General features: G+C 55.5%; 2 protein-coding genes across 9 annotated transcripts in view; one reads left to right on the top strand and one right to left on the bottom strand.

Moving 5' to 3' along the window:
* Positions 1-165: 165 nt before the first annotated feature.
* On the top strand, positions 166-4,620 carry Fbxw5 (F-box and WD repeat domain containing 5). 3 transcript variants are annotated; one of them, XM_027941580.2, is made up of 9 exons: positions 166-328; positions 1,169-1,384; positions 1,687-1,844; positions 2,166-2,340; positions 2,411-2,559; positions 2,650-3,079; positions 3,377-3,524; positions 3,614-3,826; positions 3,906-4,620. In XM_027941580.2, the coding sequence occupies exons 2-9, from the start codon at positions 1,192-1,194 to the stop codon at positions 4,147-4,149; spliced, it is 1,710 nt and encodes a 569-aa protein (XP_027797381.1). In that variant the 5' UTR covers positions 166-328; positions 1,169-1,191; the 3' UTR covers positions 4,150-4,620. The 3 variants fall into 3 exon arrangements, with proteins under 3 accessions (XP_027797381.1, XP_027797387.1, XP_027797375.1); XM_027941586.3 differs by lacking the exon at positions 166-328 and adding an exon at positions 349-656; XM_027941574.3 differs by lacking the exon at positions 166-328 and having other exon boundaries at positions 349-1,384.
* Positions 4,621-9,208: 4,588 nt separating this feature from the next.
* The window catches only part of Traf2 (TNF receptor associated factor 2), a 36,982-nt gene continuing 28,929 nt past the window's right edge, over positions 9,209-17,261 (bottom strand). For all 6 annotated transcript variants that reach the window (XM_027941598.2, XM_027941619.2, XM_027941615.2 and 3 more), the window contains one exon: positions 9,209-17,227. In XM_027941598.2, the coding sequence (XP_027797399.1) occupies positions 17,009-17,227 (219 nt within the window). In that variant the 3' untranslated portion in view covers positions 9,209-17,008. The remainder of the gene's footprint in view (positions 17,228-17,261) is intronic.

The following is a 17,261-nucleotide window of genomic DNA, read 5'->3' as shown; positions in this document are numbered from 1 at the left end:
TCACAGTCAACAACTCTGGGCTCCTGGAGCTCAAGGCCAAGGCAGTAGGCCCAGGGCAGTCTCGAACCCGCAGACCTAGAGCCCCGCCCCCGGGTGTATCGCCGCCGCCGCTCCCCCAGGGGCGCTGTTCTGGAAGAGCACGGGAGCGCGCAGGCGCACAGACGCGCAGGCGCGCGAGAGGCCGACGCGGGCGGCCGGGCGGTCGGCCCTCCGCAGCCATCGATGCCTCGGGGCTCGGAGCGTCCGGCCTGGCGGCCTCTTCCGTAGAGACGCGGGGGCGGCGGCGACGGAAGCGGCTCCGCGCAACGCAGCGGGCGGAGGCGCCGCGGTGAGTCCCGCCTCGGCTCTGCCGCACTCGCCGGCGCCCCTGGCCTTGTCCACGCCTGGCCTGGTCTTGTCCCCCGGTACCAGCCTTGTCCCCAGCGGAGTACCCCGCCTGCGCCGGCCGGGCGAGTGAATGTGCTGCCGGCTGCCTGTGCCCTGTCCCGCCCCGCGGCCCTGCCCGGACCCCGTCGCCTGCCCCTTCACACCCTGACCCCCTGCCCGCACGTCCCCCACCTGGCCAGGCCCTTAGGGCAGAGGCCAAGGGCCTGCCAGGCCCCTTCTGGGAAGGAAGTCTGTCTTGAGCTGACAGTCGTACACCTTGGGGCAGCAAGGTCAGCTCAGGGGGGTCACTGGCCCTTGACGGCTTATACTCGGACCGACCAGTACAGGCAGCCCAGACCTGCTTACCTGCCCTGGCACCCAGCTCTTTCCCTGGCCCCGGGTTGGGGGGGGGGGCGGTCAAAGGGCCCCATCTGCAGGATGTGACCTGGGCCAAGGCCTTTTAGAGTAGACAGATCTGGGGTCCAGCGGCCCACCTGCGCTCCACCTCAGGCTGCCCCAGGCCCAGCCGTGCTGAGGTGGCTGTGCCTGCTCCAGTGCTCTAGCAAGCCCTAGGAGCTAGCTGCAGGGGTTGGGGGGAAATGGCTGTGCAGGCTTGTCATGGAGCTGCAGTGGTCAGTGCAGCAGGACCCTCCACAAACACCCAGTCCAGTGGAATTCCCAGCGTGGCACTTGGTGGGGCTGGAGGAACAGTGGGGCTGCCACAGCTTGAGCTCCAGGTCTGCACCTCTCCTAGGGGTTGGGGTAGAGGTTTGGGTTCAGGGCAGCTTCTGGTGGATTTCAGGGCTGCCTGGGCAGAATGTCACGATGGACGAGGGGGGCACGCCCCTGCTCCCTGACAGCCTCGTCTACCAGATCTTCCTGAGCCTGGGCCCTGCGGACGTGCTGGCCGCTGGGCTGGTGTGCCGACAGTGGCAGGCCGTGTCCCGGGATGAGTTCCTATGGAGGGAACAGTTCTACCGTTACTACCAGGTGGCCCGCGATGTACCCCGACACCCAGGTCAGTACCTGCACATGCCCCAAAGCCCATTCAGCAGCCATGTGGGAGGCAAGGGCTGTCCCCTGCCATGTTCTGAACCATGCTGGGGAGCTCCTGCTGTCTACCTGCTGGGGCCATGGACCATTCAGGCAGGAAGGGCGTCAGAGCAGAAGATGCACTCCCAGCTGAGTCCTGATTCCAGACTGGCTGGCTCCAGAGGCACCAGGGCCCTCACTCCTGGTGGCCCCACTCTTCAGGGTGGCCTTGGCTGTGGGGAGGAAGGGTTGGGACCAACACTGACAGTGACGCTGTCCTGCCCACAGCGGCCACGTCCTGGTATGAGGAGTTCCGTCGGCTCTACGACATGGTACCCTGCGTGGAGGTGCAGACTCTGAAGGAGCACACTGACCAGGTCCTGCACCTCAGCTTTTCCCACTCTGGGTACCAGTTTGCCTCCTGCTCCAAGGACTGCACTGTGAAGGTGAGGATGCCCCACCCAAGCAGGTGGGTTGGGTGGGAAGTGGCCAGTCTCTGCATCCAGCAGAGAGGGTCAGCTAGGAAGAAGCACTTGTGCTGGGACCTGGAGCCCCAGCCTAGACCACAGGACCCAATGCTAGGACATCCCTGACTGCTGGAGAGGATGGGAAGGCAGGATTCCCAGGTCCCCTGGGGTAGGGGGGATGAGATGCTTGAAGGAGTCCCCGCCCCACAGCATCTTTAGACAGCCTCAGTGGAGAAGGGTCCAGGACTTCCTATACAGCCACCAGCCCTGGCCAGTCACCCACTGGCTCCTCTCCCGTAGATCTGGAACAACGACCTGACCATCTCGCTGCTGCACAGCGCGGACATGCGGCCCTACAACTGGAGCTACACCCAGTTCTCCCAGTTCAACCAGGATGACTCCCTGCTGCTGGCCTCAGGCGTGTTCCTGGGGCCACACAACTCCTCCTCAGGCGAGATCGCAGTCATCAGCCTAGGTGAGCAGGAGCCCGGGTGGGTCTTCCACTGCCTGCAGTCGGCAGCCTGCTCAGCTCCGCCTCCCTGCAGACTCCTTCGCCCTGCTGTCCCGCGTGCGCAACAAGCCTTATGATGTGTTCGGCTGCTGGCTCACAGAAACAAGCCTCATTTCTGGGAACCTGCACCGCATTGGAGACATAACATCCTGCTCAGTGCTGTGGCTCAACAACGCCTTCCAGGTGCGGGTGGGGCCGGGCAGGTGGACCAGGCCTGAGGAAGCTGGAGCTCCCCAGGCCTGGCCCTGCACCTACGCCCCTGTCCCTGCCCAGGACGTGGAGTCAGAGAACGTCAATGTGGTAAAGCGGCTCTTCAAGATCCAGAACCTCAATGCCAGCACCATTCGCACAGTGATGGTGGCCGACTGCAGCCGCTTTGACAACCCTGACCTCCTGCTGGACGCCAGCGACCAGGCCACACCCCTCTGCCAAGTCTTTGACCTGGGTGGTGACAGCGAAGATGAGGCTGCCAGCCCCCCTTTGCGCAACCCCCGACCGGGCCGCGCCAAGGAGGGCTTGCGGCGTGTGCTGGATGGTGTGCTGGATGGGGGCACGCAACTATCGGAGCGTGCGCTGGAAACCAGGGTGGCCGAGCTGCTGGCCCAGGGTCGCACCAAGCCCCCAGAGCGCAGTGCCGCTGATGCCAGGAACAAATACCTCATTTTCACCACCGGCTGCCTCACCTACTCGCCACACCAGATCGGTAACAGCAGCACAGGGCCTGCAACACCCTAGGTCCTGCCTGGGCCTGCCTGGGCCTTCCTCGGTGCAGAGCCCTTAGGGCAGGACAGCCCATAGGTCACTTTTGCTCCTGAGGGAATGGGTCTGAGATGTGGAAGTGCAGGTAGTGCTGGTCAACCAGTGACTGGGTGCGTCTGACTCAGACCTGGGCCCCAGTATAGGCACAGCCCATGGTCCCCTCGGGTGCTATCGGGTGGGGGTGTCCTGGAGGTGACCTCCCTGCAGCTCTAGTCAGGGCCCTGGCCCGGCCTCTCCACAGGCATCAAGCAGATCCTGCCACACCAGATGACGACTGCCGGGCCTGTGCTGGGCGAGGGCCGGGGCTCTGATGCCTTTTTTGATGCACTGGACCATGTCATTGATGTGCATGGGCACATCATTGGCATGGGCCTATCCCCTGACAACAGGTGGGCCTCTGACACGTCCTGGGTGGGGGTGCCTGCAGGTGACCCATACCTAGCAGCCCACCTGTACCTAGCGCATGCCCCTCGCTCAGGTACCTGTACGTGAACAGCCGCGCCTGGCCCCCAGGCTCTGTGGTGGCTGACCCCATGCAGCCACCACCCATTGCAGAGGAGATCGACCTACTGGTGTTTGACCTCAAGACCATGCGGGAGGTGAAGCGGGCCCTGCGAGCTCACCGCGCCTACACACCCAATGATGAGTGCTTCTTCATCTTCCTGGATGTCAGCAAGGACTTCGTGGCCAGGTGTGCTTGGGTGGGCCTCAGGACTCAGGGTGGGACACAGCAGGAGGGTGGCAGGCTCATCCCAGGCACTGTCCTACAGTGGGGCTGAGGATCGGCATGGCTACATCTGGGACCGCCACTACAACATCTGCCTGGCCAAGCTGCGGCACGAGGACGTGGTCAACTCGGTGGCCTTCAGCCCCCAGGAGCAGGAGCTTTTGCTGACAGCCAGTGATGATGCCACCATCAAAGCCTGGCGCTCACCACGCACAGTGCGTGTCCTCCAGGCCTCACGCCCACGCCTGCGCCCCTTCTTCTCCTGGTTTGCCAGCCACAGGCGCTGAGGACTCCAGTGTTGGGACCCACAGGGACAAAGCCTGTGGCTATTCCCTGAGTGGGGCGGAGAAGTTCACAGCAGCCATGCCTTAGAAAGGGGACAGCCCAGCCCCACACGCTCGCTCACGCAACCTGCTCACGGCCATCAGGCTCAGCACTAGGGTGGCCGCTGTGGGCGGTACCATAGACCCCATATCAGCCTCTTGGCCAGCTTGGGTGCACAGGATACTAGACACCCTGCTCCTTGCCCACCCCTATCCCTGGGCTGGAAGTTCACGCAGTCCTGAGCTGGCCTTGGCCTGAGCCCTTGGGACAGCCAGGGCAATCTGCACCTGGAGGCTGTGGGTGACTGCCCATTGGTGGCAGAGGGCACCTGGTTTGTGCACTGAGGCGCTTGGGAGGGGCCAGTCTGCTGGGCCTATTGTGCTGCACGTGCACACCACCTCTTCAGGGTCTTGAATAAAGAGCTGGCCACAGCACGTGGTTGTCCAGTCTCTATCCACAGGGAGGGGGCCCCGGGCACTGCTGGCCCCGCTGCCTGGTGGTGACTACCTTAGGATTCCTCCCAACAAGTGACGGGAGGCTGAAGCAGAAGTGCTGATGCAGGCATAGGTCCCTCAGACCTTTGAGGTGCCTGTGTCCTCTGCTGCGCCCTGTGCTTATGGCCCGGGGGGGACTGTCGGACACAGCCCAGGCCAGTGCTGAGCAGTGTCCCCAGGGAGTTCCTTGACTGGTGGGGAAGCACGCAGCTGCCTGGAGCTCTGGGGCTGAGGGAAGGGGCAAGATTCAGAAGGGTCAGCCTCTGCTGTGACCCCCCAAGAAGCAGCTATGCTGGGAACTTGTGTTGAGCTGCCCTCAGTCCCACCAAGGAGCAGAGAAAGGCAATGTGCAGGGAGAAGTGCCTAGTGAGGCAGTGTCCCTCCAGGCCAGGCAGCAACCAGCAGAGGCCGCCTCGGTCTTGCTGGACTCAGCCCACTGGCCACAAGGAGGGGCAGGGTTGGACTCCACATGCAGGTGGGGCTTGCAGGGCGTGCAAAGAAAGCAGGCAGAAATGTAGTGAGTGTCCCTCAGCATACTCAAGGGATGGGGCCACAGGGCTGAACCACAAGACGTGCTAAGCAAGGAAAGATGGGAGTGACACAGCAGCCACAGTGGGGCTCAGTGTGGCCTGCACTCCTGGCTCAGGCCAACCTCTGTCCCTAGCACTGCAAAAGCACAGGCTGGGGTTGTGGGTAAGTGGTAGAGTGCTTGCATAGCACGGTGAGGCATTGGGTTCGATCCTCAGCACCACATAAAAATAAATAAATAAAATAAACGCATCGTGTCCAACTTAAAAAAAAAAAAAAGCACAGTGCTACACACCAGGCACCTAAAGTTGGGGGGCCAGCACCCGCAGGAAGCTGCTTGTCATAGAGTAGCCCAAGTTCAACTAGTGCACGTATGCTCCTGAAAAGCTGAAAACCATGAGCAACTCCTGAGGATGTAATAACTGTCTCATTCAAAGTGGACAGGAGACGAACAAGAGCATCCATTAAAAAAAACAAAAATGCACTGCAGAACAAAAGCAGGGAGGCAGAAAGAACGAAAAACACAGACAAATGGTGGGGAATAACAGGCAGATCCGAAAGTTCAATCCAGGACAAACGCTGGACTTCACCTGGTCAAAACCAGAGCAGCAGATGGAGGAAAATCACCGACTATCCCAGGGAAGGGGAGAAGACCAGGCAGCAGCGCCCACACCCCGACTGCAGAGCCACGGGGGCTCAGTGTTCAAAGGGAAACACGGCTGGACTAGGGAAAGAAACCTCAGAAAATCTCTGCTGAGCTTTGAACAGGAAAAGCAACCACACCTGAGCTTCATCCTGGTGAAAGTGTGGCCCAGCAAGGACACACAGCACACCCTAGAACTTGGCTACGGTGGCGTGGGGATGCGAGGCCCCATGCCCTGAGCAGAACAGACCGGCAGGGCTGGACGGGCCTCACAGCTGGCACTCATGCTGTCCAACCTGCCCCTTGGTACCCATGGCCTGACTCGGTGTGTCCAGGATCTTGAGACACGGCAGTCCAGGAGAGGTCTCTGATGTGAGCACAGGGATGCCCTGGATTTTTTCTCCTGTCCTTTCATGCCCAGGCCCCACTGTGGCAGGAGTGGTGGCTTTAGAAACCCGTGAGAGTGGAACTGAGTCCTTGGAGCTGTCTGCCCTGTCAGTGCAGCTGAGGTTCAAGAGGGAGGGGACCCCATTACTTCCTTCCCTTTACTTCTTGCCTCATGAACCCCACCATGGCCCAATAGAGGAAGGGTGTGACGACGCAGGATGACTAGAGCCCCTCATGTCTGGCTGAAGGACAGGGGGAGTCTATAGAGTGGAGGCTCGGGAAGTGGTCCCATAAAATGGTTTCTGAACACAAGGCTCGGCCCCTACTGCAGAGTGATTGTCACAATCAGGTCCGACAGCCCGCTGGCAGCTTCAGGCCCAGAGAGGACCTCGAGAGCAGAGGCCTGCTAGATGACAGCATTTACACAAGGTGGGACAAGTCTAGCTCTCAGGAAGCTTAGAACATCTTGAAGACAATCCAGAATTGCCCAACACATGAAGAACAGTGAAAATGTCCCCTGGCAAGGAAAGTCTGCACAGCAGCTGAGATGAGAAGACAGATGTGAGATAGTCCACGAGTGTGAGCAGCAACCACAGCACCACGATGGATGCAGAGACATAGCATGAGCGAGACAACAGAGAAGCAAAACTTCTACACAGAAATGGTGGACTCTACAGAAAAAGCAATCAAAACTCAAACGACCAGACTCTTTTGAGTCGTCCAGATGCAGCACAGCATGTAGGTGCACCTGTCCGCATCGACTAGCTGAAACAAGGCGGAACCAAACCACAGCCGGGGACCTGGGGGGGACAATAACCAGAGCAGGAGTGCTGTGCAAAAATACTGGCTGCAAGCTTCCCAGGCACAGTGAGAGTGTGAAGCTACTTTAGAGAACCAAGTGAACCTACAACAGAATAAACCCAAAGAAATCCACTGAGGATCCCCATTAACAAACTGCTGAAGGCGAACTCTGAAGGCAAGCCCACCAGCAGTGGCCTCCAGGCAGTGCGCTGAACAACGGTGGGTCTCTCCTCAGGACCACGGAGGTCACAGGAAGAGCACAACCTTAACATGCTGGGCACGGTGGGGGTCTGACAGCCTGAACTCTATCTTGAAAGTGTCCTTCACAAATAAAGGTGAAATAAATCCATCAATAGAAGGAAACACAAGAGTCTGCTGCCAGCAGGCCCAAGGGGCCTGACACAAAGGGCGAGCGGGCAGGCACTGAGCCCTGTGCAGGCGCTAAGAAAGATGCTGGCAGCCGGGAGAAGGCAGCACTACTGGGAACACGGTGGAAGGACCCCACATCCTGATTAAAGCAGCCTGTAAAAGCGCAGTATGCATTTTGATCCTTAGGACAACACGACAAGCATTATGCAAAAGGGTATAGGTAAAGTCAGAAGAGCGAAACTAAAATGGAATACCAAAAATGCTCAGAAAACTACAGCATTGCAAACAGGAAAAAGCAAACAGAGGAACAGACCAGAGAACCATCAGAAAACAAATGTGAAATGGTAAACTGAAATCTAACCATATCAATAATCACAACATCGGGGCTGGGGCTGCAGCTCAGTGGCAGAGCACTTGCCTAGCACGTGAGGCACTGGGTTCCATCCTCAGCACCATATAAACCAGGACCCAACTACAGGAAGGCCTCATGCAAGTAATGACAAGGAGGTCCCAAGGAAGGATGGATGTGTCCCCACAGAAATGCCCATGAAAGGATACAGGACTGGCCACGAGTAAGGGGCATAGCACACCTGGCAAGAGTCCTCCAGGGATGAAGAGGGACTGAGGATGATGACAGGGGACGTGTACCAGGGGGACCCCTGAATAAAGTCTCAAACACAAGAGCAGAGAGCAGTGGACTGGGAGAAGTGCAGACCCACAATCTCAGGACAGGCAAGGACGGGTCGCTCCCTAGGACGGCCACTGCAAGGCACCCCAGACCAGGTGGCTTACCATAGTGCAGATTTGTGGTTTTGAGGTTCTGGAGAGCAGCTGTGGACATCAAGGGTGGTGGGGAGTCTGCCCAGTCTCTCCCCAGCTGCTGGTGGCTTACGGCTGTCTCTGGCACTCCTTGGCTCCAGGGTGCCACTCTCCTGTCTTCTGTCTTCACACGGCCGTCTTGTCCCTGTGACCATCCATCACCTTCCCTTTATATCTGTGTCTAAATCCCCTGTCTATAGGGACATCTGTCATGCTGTGTTAGGGCCCACTCTAATGATCTCCTTTTAACTTGATTACCTTTATAAGAACCCTACTTCCAAGGTCCTGGGGGCTAGGGCTCCAACATACCCATTTGGGTGGGTACATAATTCAATTCCTCCCAACCATCTAACTGGTAAGCACAGAACATTCCAGTCCACACCAGAAGAGTTGCACCTGGACCACCTCCCCTACGGACCAGAGCCCAGGCTGGGGCAAGTCTCTGCATGTCCCCTACGTTATTCAAGACAAGTGCCACACTATATTTTTTTCCTCCAGTACTGGGAATCAAACCCAGGGGGACTCTTCATCAAGCTACATTTCCAGCCTTTTTCCCCCCTTTCTTTGCAACAGTCTCATTAAGTTGCTGAGGGACCCTCCTGCCTCAGCCTCCCAAGTGGCTGGGATCGCAGGTGTGGCCACTGTGTTGCACAACCCTGCATCTTGGTCTGTTCAGCTGCCTAACACACACCATGAACTGGGCTCACAGACAACAGGAATTCACTTCTCACAGATCCTCAAGTCCAGGGTCAAGGTGCTGCTGACGCAGTGTCTGATGAGAGCTGCCTGCTGGTTCATAAAAGGCTCAGGTGTGGCAAGCATGCTGTCTAGAGCCAAGGCCCTGTGGCTCCACCCTCGTGACCTGTTCACCTCCAACTCCCATCACACTGGGGATGTGTTTTAACATAATGAATTTTGGGTGGGAGGCAAATAATCAGTCTTAGTTCATTTCTGCTCGATAAAAGATTACAGGAGACCGAGTAATCCACAATGGACAGAAGTTTATTAAGACACAGTTGTGAAGGCTAGGAGTCCCAGAGCAAGGGGCTTGCCCGCGGGAGGGCTTCCTGCTGGGTACCACTGGTGGAAGGTGAGAGAAGGCAAGAGGGGAGCCCACTCTTCCACAGTAGCACCAGCCTGCCCAAGAGGTGAGGCCTTCTTGCCCAGTATCTCTAAGAGCCCCACCCCTTATTACTGTCACCAAGGCAGTTAAGTTTCCATGAATTTTGGCAGGACAGACATTAAAACCATAGCATTCTGCCCCTGGTCCCCCAGACTCATGTTCTTCTCACCTATAAAACATAACATTCACCCCAACCCTAAATCCTAACTCTTTCCAGCACCAACTCAAAAGGGGCAAGAAGGCAGAACCCTGTGAGTCAGACAAGCTAGGACTCACGACTCAGCTATCGGCCAACGCCTCCGTGAGACTGTAGGGCTAGTTAGGCCCTTCCAAAGTGCAGTGGGGGCAGCCACAGGACAGCCTCCCATCCCAAGGAGGGGGACAGGCAAGGTAAAGAGACAACAGGGCCCAAGCAAGCCAAGCTGACAGGGCAAACCCTATGAAATCCTAAAGCTGGGGTATAATCTCTGACTGTCCTGCCTTCCAGATACCCCAAGTAGGGCTGGGCAGCCACCACGGCTGTGCTGGAGTCTCATATGCAGCTCTCCTAGACAGGAGCTGTGCCACGGTGGCCCCACAGTTCTGGGGTCTTGGGTTGCCCCACTGGGCACTCTCTGCTGCGGCTTTTTTCCTGTGATGTCTCTGCACCCCTGCTATCCTTGAAGGCCAGCTGGAGGCTGCCACAACCTCTCCTCCTGCATCCTTCACATCTGCAGAATGAGCACCCAATGGGCACTGCCTGCGTTTATGGCAGTACTTTCTGGATCAGCACATACAGCCATATCTGGGCCTGAGTGGGTCATGGTTGGTGAGTGCTGTGCAGGAATGTGGGGGGCAGAAATTTGGGGCCTGGAAAGCAGAACCCAAGGTCCCCTGGGCACCCTAGGCCTCTCCTTTGAAATATTTCCCTCCTTCAGCCCTGGCCTCTGGGCCCATGGTAGGGCAGCCAATGCTTCATCTGTACGCACAGGCACTTGGCTCCACACTGGGATTCTTCTCCTGAAAATGCGCTTTCATTCTCTCTCATAGCCAGGCTGGGCAGCCTTCTGGCCACTACATTCTGCTAACCTTTCTGAAAATAGAACTCCCCATCCACATTGCTCTCGCCTCTGACACCCAGCTACGTGCAATCCAAGGCTCGGTACCTGGAATGCTGACCTGCCTGCAGATTTCAGTGCATATCTCTTTAAGTTCCACCTCCCACAAATCCCTGGGAGGCTGGCCGGGAACTTGCATCCCTCCTGCCTCAGCCTCCTGGACAAAGTCTCCCAAGTCCCTTGCCACTCTGGAACAAGGCTGGCCTTTCCCTGGTTTCCAACACCTGGTCCTCACTTCCGTTGGAGCCCTCACTAGATGCCTTTACTGTCTTGGGAGTCCTTTTCCAGCCTGCTCCTTCCAGGGTTCCCCGCCCTACCCATGAACCAATTCTAAAGCCACTTTCACATTTTGGGGTATTTGTTGTACTAACAACCTCACTCCTGCTATCAATTTTCTTTCTTTTTTCCTTAAAAAAAAAAAAAAAAAAAATATATATATATATATATATATATATATAGAGAGAGAGAGAGAGAGAGAGAGAGAGAGGGGGGGGGGAGAAATAGTTGGACACAATACCTTTATTTTGTTTATTTATTTTTATGTGGTGCTGAGGATCAAATCCCGGGCCTTGCATGTGCTAGACGAGCGCTCTACTGCTGAGCCACAATCCCAGCCCTCCTGCTGTCAATTTTTTGAAAATTAACACCAAAACCAGACAAAGACAACACAGAGTCCCCTACCTAACCCATGGGAGATGGGATCCAATGCCCCCAGGGGATGCCACAAACTGTGGACGGCATCAGATTCTAGATATACTAGGTATTTTCCTACACACGCACACCTGTGGCAATGCTCAATTTAGAAATTAGGCACAATCAGAGACTAACCAATGGCATAATAAAAAAACCATAAAAATGTACCATAATGAAAGTGATGTGAATGTGGTCTCTCTCTCAACCTCACTGTATTTCACTTTTCACTTAATGGCTTCTCTTGGGCATTTCTGACCTCCAGCAGAATTCTCTTGCACCTTGGGTCAGTGCTAAGGAACAAGGGCTACAAGCAAACAGCATTGGTACTGCTAGTGCCTGTGGGTGGGTGGGGCATATGCATGGACATGCTGGACGCAGGGGTGGTTCACATCTGGACACCACAGAAGAAGAATGGTACAAGGATGGTGAGATTTCATCATGCTCCTCAGATTGGCACACAACCTGAAACTTATGCATTGCTTATTTCTGGAATTTTCCACTTATGGACTACAGCTGAACAAAGGTAACACATCAGGGAAAGTGAAATCATGGATAAGGGACAACCATACAAAAAGAGAACCACAGACAAGTATACCTCACACACACAGATGCCAAGAGTCAACAAAACATCAAATCAAACCCAGCAGCAGGTAAAGGTGAGGCACCACCACACGGGTTACTCCAGGAAGGCAAGGCTGGTCCGGCACAGCAGATGGCCACCAGTGTGTGAATTCACAATGCGCTCACCAAGAAAGGCCACATGGAGCCCCTCCCATGAGAATAAGCGCTGAACAAAACAGCACACAATTAAAAAAAAAAAAAATTCCAGCCAGGTGTGGTGGCGCCTGTGACCCCAACAACTTGGGAGGGTGAGGCAGGAGGAATGCAAGTTTCCGGCCAGCCTCAGAAACTTAGCAGACCCTGTGTCAAAATAAAAAATGAAAAGGGCTAGGGAGCAGCTCAGTAATAGAGCACCCCTGGGTTCAATCCGCAGCACACACAAAAAAACTCCTGGCAAGCTACAAAGAAGAAGGAAGCTGTTCAACCTGGTAAGTGCCCAACAAAAGCCTATACCACCACACTCAGTGGAAGAGGAGCCTTCGAAAGTCCAACCCTGTGACGAATGCCAGCCAGGAAATGCAGGGAGCAAATGGACACTTCGGAAGTCAGCCTTGCACACGCATCATGAGAACAACCAAGTACTGACCCTACCCAGTGCTGCTGAGTGCCTGGACCGCAGAGCCACAGCATGGTGGTGCTCCACTCAGGAGCGCTCTTCTAGAAGGAGTCTGACAATGTGCTCACCAAGCAGGCGCGGTGATGTATTCCTCCAGCCCCAGCTGCTGAGAGGCTGAAGCAGGAGGACCACTTGAGCCCAAGCACTGGAGACCAGCCTGGGCAGCACCGTGAGAACATGTCTCAAAAAGCAAATAGATATGCGAGATGATTCACTGTGTGACCAGGCCACCCACTCTCAGGCTCTGCCTTAGAGAAATGAGACCTGCTCATCATACACAATGTTACAGCAGCTCTATTCATGACTGCAAAAACGAAACAAAACTCAACAAACAACAAAAAACATACAGGGGCTGGGGTAGTGGCTCAGCGGTAGAGCGCTTGCCTCACACATGTGAGGCACTGGGTTTGATCCTCAGCACCACATGAAAATAAATAAACAAATAAAATAAAGGTATTGTGTCCATCTACAACTGAAACAACAACAACAAAACAAACAAACAAACAAAAAAAACATACAAACATGCTTCCAGGGGTGAACAGACTCCCCATGGTCATCCGTGCACTGGACTCTGCCGCAGAGCGGGGCAGTGGCACCTGACTCTCAAGAGGCACAATGCCTTGTGCAACAGTACACCACAGGCTGCATGGCCCCACTCACACACACCAGCCAGGGAGGACAGGGAGTGGCTGCTGGGTGTGCCTGGGAAGGGCGGGGGCCTGGGAAGACGGAGCCACCTGCATGCTGCCTACAGGGGTTAAATTCCAGAACTGCACCAAAAGGGGAAAAAACAGTTCTACTATGTGAAATTTTAAAAAGCACTAGGGAGAAAACTCATTTTACCTGTACAAAGCATGGCAGACAAGCAGCAGATGTTGAAGCAACAGATTCAGGTAACAGGACTGTGGCCTCAAAGTGCTGAGGAAAAATCACCCACCCAGAAAGTTAAGCCAAATAACCTGTACCAAGAAAGGGTGAGACGGGGTGGTGCAGGGGGACAGCTGCAATCCGGCCCTCGAGGTTCAGACGGCGGATGGCTTGCAGAGAGCCCAGGCACAGGAAGTCTGAGGCCCCTGGAGAAAGAATGCCAGTGTTCTTTCTCAAGACAAGCAAGACAGAGACACAAGAAACACCGCGAGCAAGGAGACACGCTGAAACTGGCACTGCTGTTGCATGCTTCAGAGTCAGTGTGCTGGAGAGACGTGACGGAACTGAAGTCCCAGCTGACACGAGTGCAGAGGACGACCAGAGGACAGCACAAACTGAGATGCGCTCACTGATGGGAAGAGATGATGCAGCTGAGCACCAAGGGCGCCAAACCTGGCTGGGTGTGGCTCAGAGGTGGAGTTTGCCCAGCATCTGCGGGAGACCCTGGATTCACCCCCGAGCACTGGGAAAAAAATAAAATAAAAAAGCTGAACACAGCCCAGAGGCTCTACCCCCAGGTAGGGAGAGTTGAGAGAAATGAAAACACGTCCATGGGAAACAGTGAATGTTCAGAGACAGCATTTTCAGGGTGACTAGTAAGTGGAAACCACCCAAATGTCCATCAACCGAGTGGAGACACAAACGGGTCCCTCCAATCCAAATGTAACAAAGTGGAACTCTGGCACCACACGGGTGCCAAAAGCCAGACACACACCACCACAGGCCGAGTCCCTCCACATGGCTGTCCAGAACAGGCAGATCCACAGGGCGAGGCAGATCTGAGGCCATTAGTCTGAGGGAAAGGATGGAGTGGCTGCTGTCAGGTTCCTAAAATTAGTGATGTGAACACTGGTGACCAGGACATGAGCAGGGCCCTCGCCTCCCTGGAGGGCAAGCACAGCAGGCCAGTCCAGCTCACAGGTCTCCCTGGAGGATCCCCTCCTCTTCTCCCCCTTTCAGCTGCAGCCCCTCTCTGCACTGGGGTGAGGACCGTCCTTGGCTTTCCTCTAGGTCCTCCAGACCTGTCACCCCTGCAGGGTGAGGTTGAGGGGACACCTGCCCCCAGGACAGCAAAGAGGCACCTGCAAGCGATCCCCTTTCACTCACTGCCCCTTCCCCACCCCAGGGCCCCAACAGGTTGGCAGACCACCACCTCCACCCGCTTCTGCTCAGTTTCCACTCCCTGACCCACTTTCCACTTCCAAACGAGATTAGGACTCTTTGCTGTGGCCTTCTTCCCAACTTTGTCCCCACTCCTCTCACTCTGCAGTTCCATTTCTTTTTTACCTTCTTCTTTTTTGTGTGTGCTCTTGCATGCCAGGGATGAAACCCAGGGCCTGGTGCGGGCGGGCACATGCTCTGCCACTAAGCTGTACCCCAGTCTGTTTCCTCCTTCCCCCCTCTTTTGGCAGTGCTGGGGAAGAAACTCAGGGCCTTGTGCATGCTAAGCTGTATCACCAGCCCTTCTGTTTTTTCCAATTTTATCTTGAGACAGGGTCTCAGTAAGTTGCCCAGACTGGCCTTGAACCTGTATCCTCCTCAGCCTCCCAAGTAGCTGGGATTAACAGATTTGCACCACCACACCCAGCTTCATTTTTCTTTGAAGGGAAAGAAAATGATATCAATGATCCCTCAGCTTTAACCTGAATTCATTCTAAGAATATATGTTGGGGCTTGGGCTAGGGATCAGTGGTAGCACACTTGCCTGGTATGTGTGAGGCACTGGGTTCAATTCGCAGCACCTCATATAAATTAAAAAAAATAAAGGTCTATCAACAACTAAAAAAATAATAATAATAAAAAAGAATATACATTACAGATAAACAAATCCCCAAACATAGAAACCCACTATATTAAAACAAAACTTTGCCTGTGATTCAGTAACTCAGGAGGCTGACAGGAGGACTACAAGCCTGAGGCCAGTCTCAGCAACTTAGCAAGGCCTTTTCTCAAAAAGTAAAAAGGTCTAGGGATGTACCTCGGAATAAAGCACTCCTGGGTAAATCCCAGGTACCAAGACACAAAACAAGACTTTAAAACCAATATTCAACTGAGCCTATCTAAAATTTTAAGTTTCACACAAACATTTCAAACCAAGGACTAGTATCCAGGGAGAGGAGGAGGAAACCAGGTCAACATCCCAGTAGAACAGTGGACACAGACACAAACTAACAATTCCTGTAGGAGAATCCCAAATGAACAATGAACCTAATAGGGAGGGAGGCCTGACCCTACTGTGTCAGGAAATGTGCATTAGGATGGACTGTCCACACACGGTAAAGTCTGACAACACGAAGCACTGCAGGGACAAAGGTGTGGGCACCTGTCCCAGAGCAGGTCAGCAGCAGCTAAGAAGGGGAGACCCCGTGGCCCAACTCTCAAGGTCCACAGAAGGTGGCCAGGTCTGTGCTGATGGTCTCACAGTCATCAATATTCAAAGACATGGTCTCAGGACAAAGGCCAAGTTGTGTTCTCCAGCTACACACCACATAGCAGCGGGACGTGCCCAGCGAGCCACCACACGAGGGGCCTCTGACAGGTGAGTGAAAAAGCCAGCCACCTGCCCACATCTCAGGGCACTTTCTACACACTGTAAATCATAACACTCTCAGAAACACAGAGATAGAGCTCAGAAACCCAGGCAGAATGAGTGACAATCAGTGACAAGCATGTACATGACAGCACATCCCAAGCAGTCCTGGTGCTCACCCTCACTTGCTCGGTGCCTTTCTACCCAGTGACATCTCAAAACACCCAGTGGGAGGGGTGAAGGAGGTTACACTTCCTCCCAGTGGTTAACACACCAGCGAGCCTGGTGGCACAGCCTGGGACTAAGCGAGCACCCACACCCACGCCCCACCCACACAGTCCTGGGAACAAGCCAGGCCAGGATCCTTGAGTGACCCCCTGCATGCAGGGAGGCCAAGGGTCTACTCCTTTGCCCCACCATAGCCAGGCCCAGGATGGGGTGGTCACATGGGCCCTTGCCTCACGGGAACCTCTGGGGAGCTGGCAGCAGGGAAGGCAGCCCCAGTTGTTAGAAAAGGCCCATGGGAAAAGAAGAAGGCTCCAGAGGGTCACCCCTGCCCAGGCGGAAGCCACAGGCAATCTGAAGCCAGATGGACACAACTCACCACAGAGGTCTGAACAGTTTAATAGTGATTTCTCCTCAGCCTGATGGTGTAGCCAACACGGGGCGGGGCTAGACACCGCTTCTCAGCCTGGCCAGCACAGACGGGCTCCTGTCCTAAGAGCACCTGGGTTCCGAGCACCCTTTCTCTTCCGGGCCACACTCTGCAGACAGAGGCCCTTCTCCCAGCGCAGACCACGCCTCCTTTCTGATGACTACACCAAAGGCACCAGGCCACCCACCACACTCCTGCGGCTCAGACAGCTCTGAAGCTCCCTTCTGGGCACCCCACCCAGGAACTCTCCCTACACTGCACAGAAAACAGTGAGGGCAGTTCTGATGGGAATCAGAAGAGCTCTGGCCAATCCCACCAGGGATCTGGGGTGAGCCATCAGGGTCTCTCCAGTCTCTGCCAGCTGAGGACTAGCCAACAGCTCCTTCCTCATGTGACAGTGAGCATGGCTGCAGGCTGAGGCCTCCCCAGCACCTACACCCAGACTGCCTGCCCTGCACAGCAGGGCTCTTGACCAGCGTGTCAGCTCCTCACTGAGCTCCTGCACCTGCTGAGGGGTGGCTACAGCCCAGTCAGGTCCACAATGGCCTTGATGAAGATGGCATCATCTCGCACGTAGGAATTCTTGGCCTCCATCTTGGACACAGGGCAGAAGAGGGGGCAGCCACTGGCAATGTTCATGTCGCTGACTGGCCTCTGGAAGGAGGATGAGGTTATGTCGGGCCTGAAGGCATCGATCACGTGCTCCCGGTTGTTCTGGTCCAGCAGCATCAACGTCACCTGACAGGAGGCAGCCCAGGGAAGGGGACAGGTA

Source organism: Marmota flaviventris, chromosome 13 (genome assembly GCF_047511675.1).
Source record: "Marmota flaviventris isolate mMarFla1 chromosome 13, mMarFla1.hap1, whole genome shotgun sequence".
NCBI classification, from domain to species: Eukaryota; Metazoa; Chordata; class Mammalia; order Rodentia; family Sciuridae; genus Marmota; species Marmota flaviventris.
This window is presented reverse-complemented; position numbering and strand designations above follow the sequence as displayed.

What these genes read in the sequence shown, in the direction of transcription:
- Fbxw5 (XM_027941574.3), top strand. Translation starts at nt 985, where the DNA reads ATGGAGCTGCAGTGGTCAGTGCAGCAGGACCCTCCACAAACACCCAGT. An exon ending in CTACTCGCCACACCAGATCG is followed by an intron (nt 3,080 to 3,376) that starts GTAACAGCAGCA and finishes GCCTCTCCACAG; the next exon opens with GCATCAAGCAGATCCTGCCA. An exon ending in AGCAAGGACTTCGTGGCCAG is followed by an intron (nt 3,827 to 3,905) that starts GTGTGCTTGGGT and finishes ACTGTCCTACAG; the next exon opens with TGGGGCTGAGGATCGGCATG.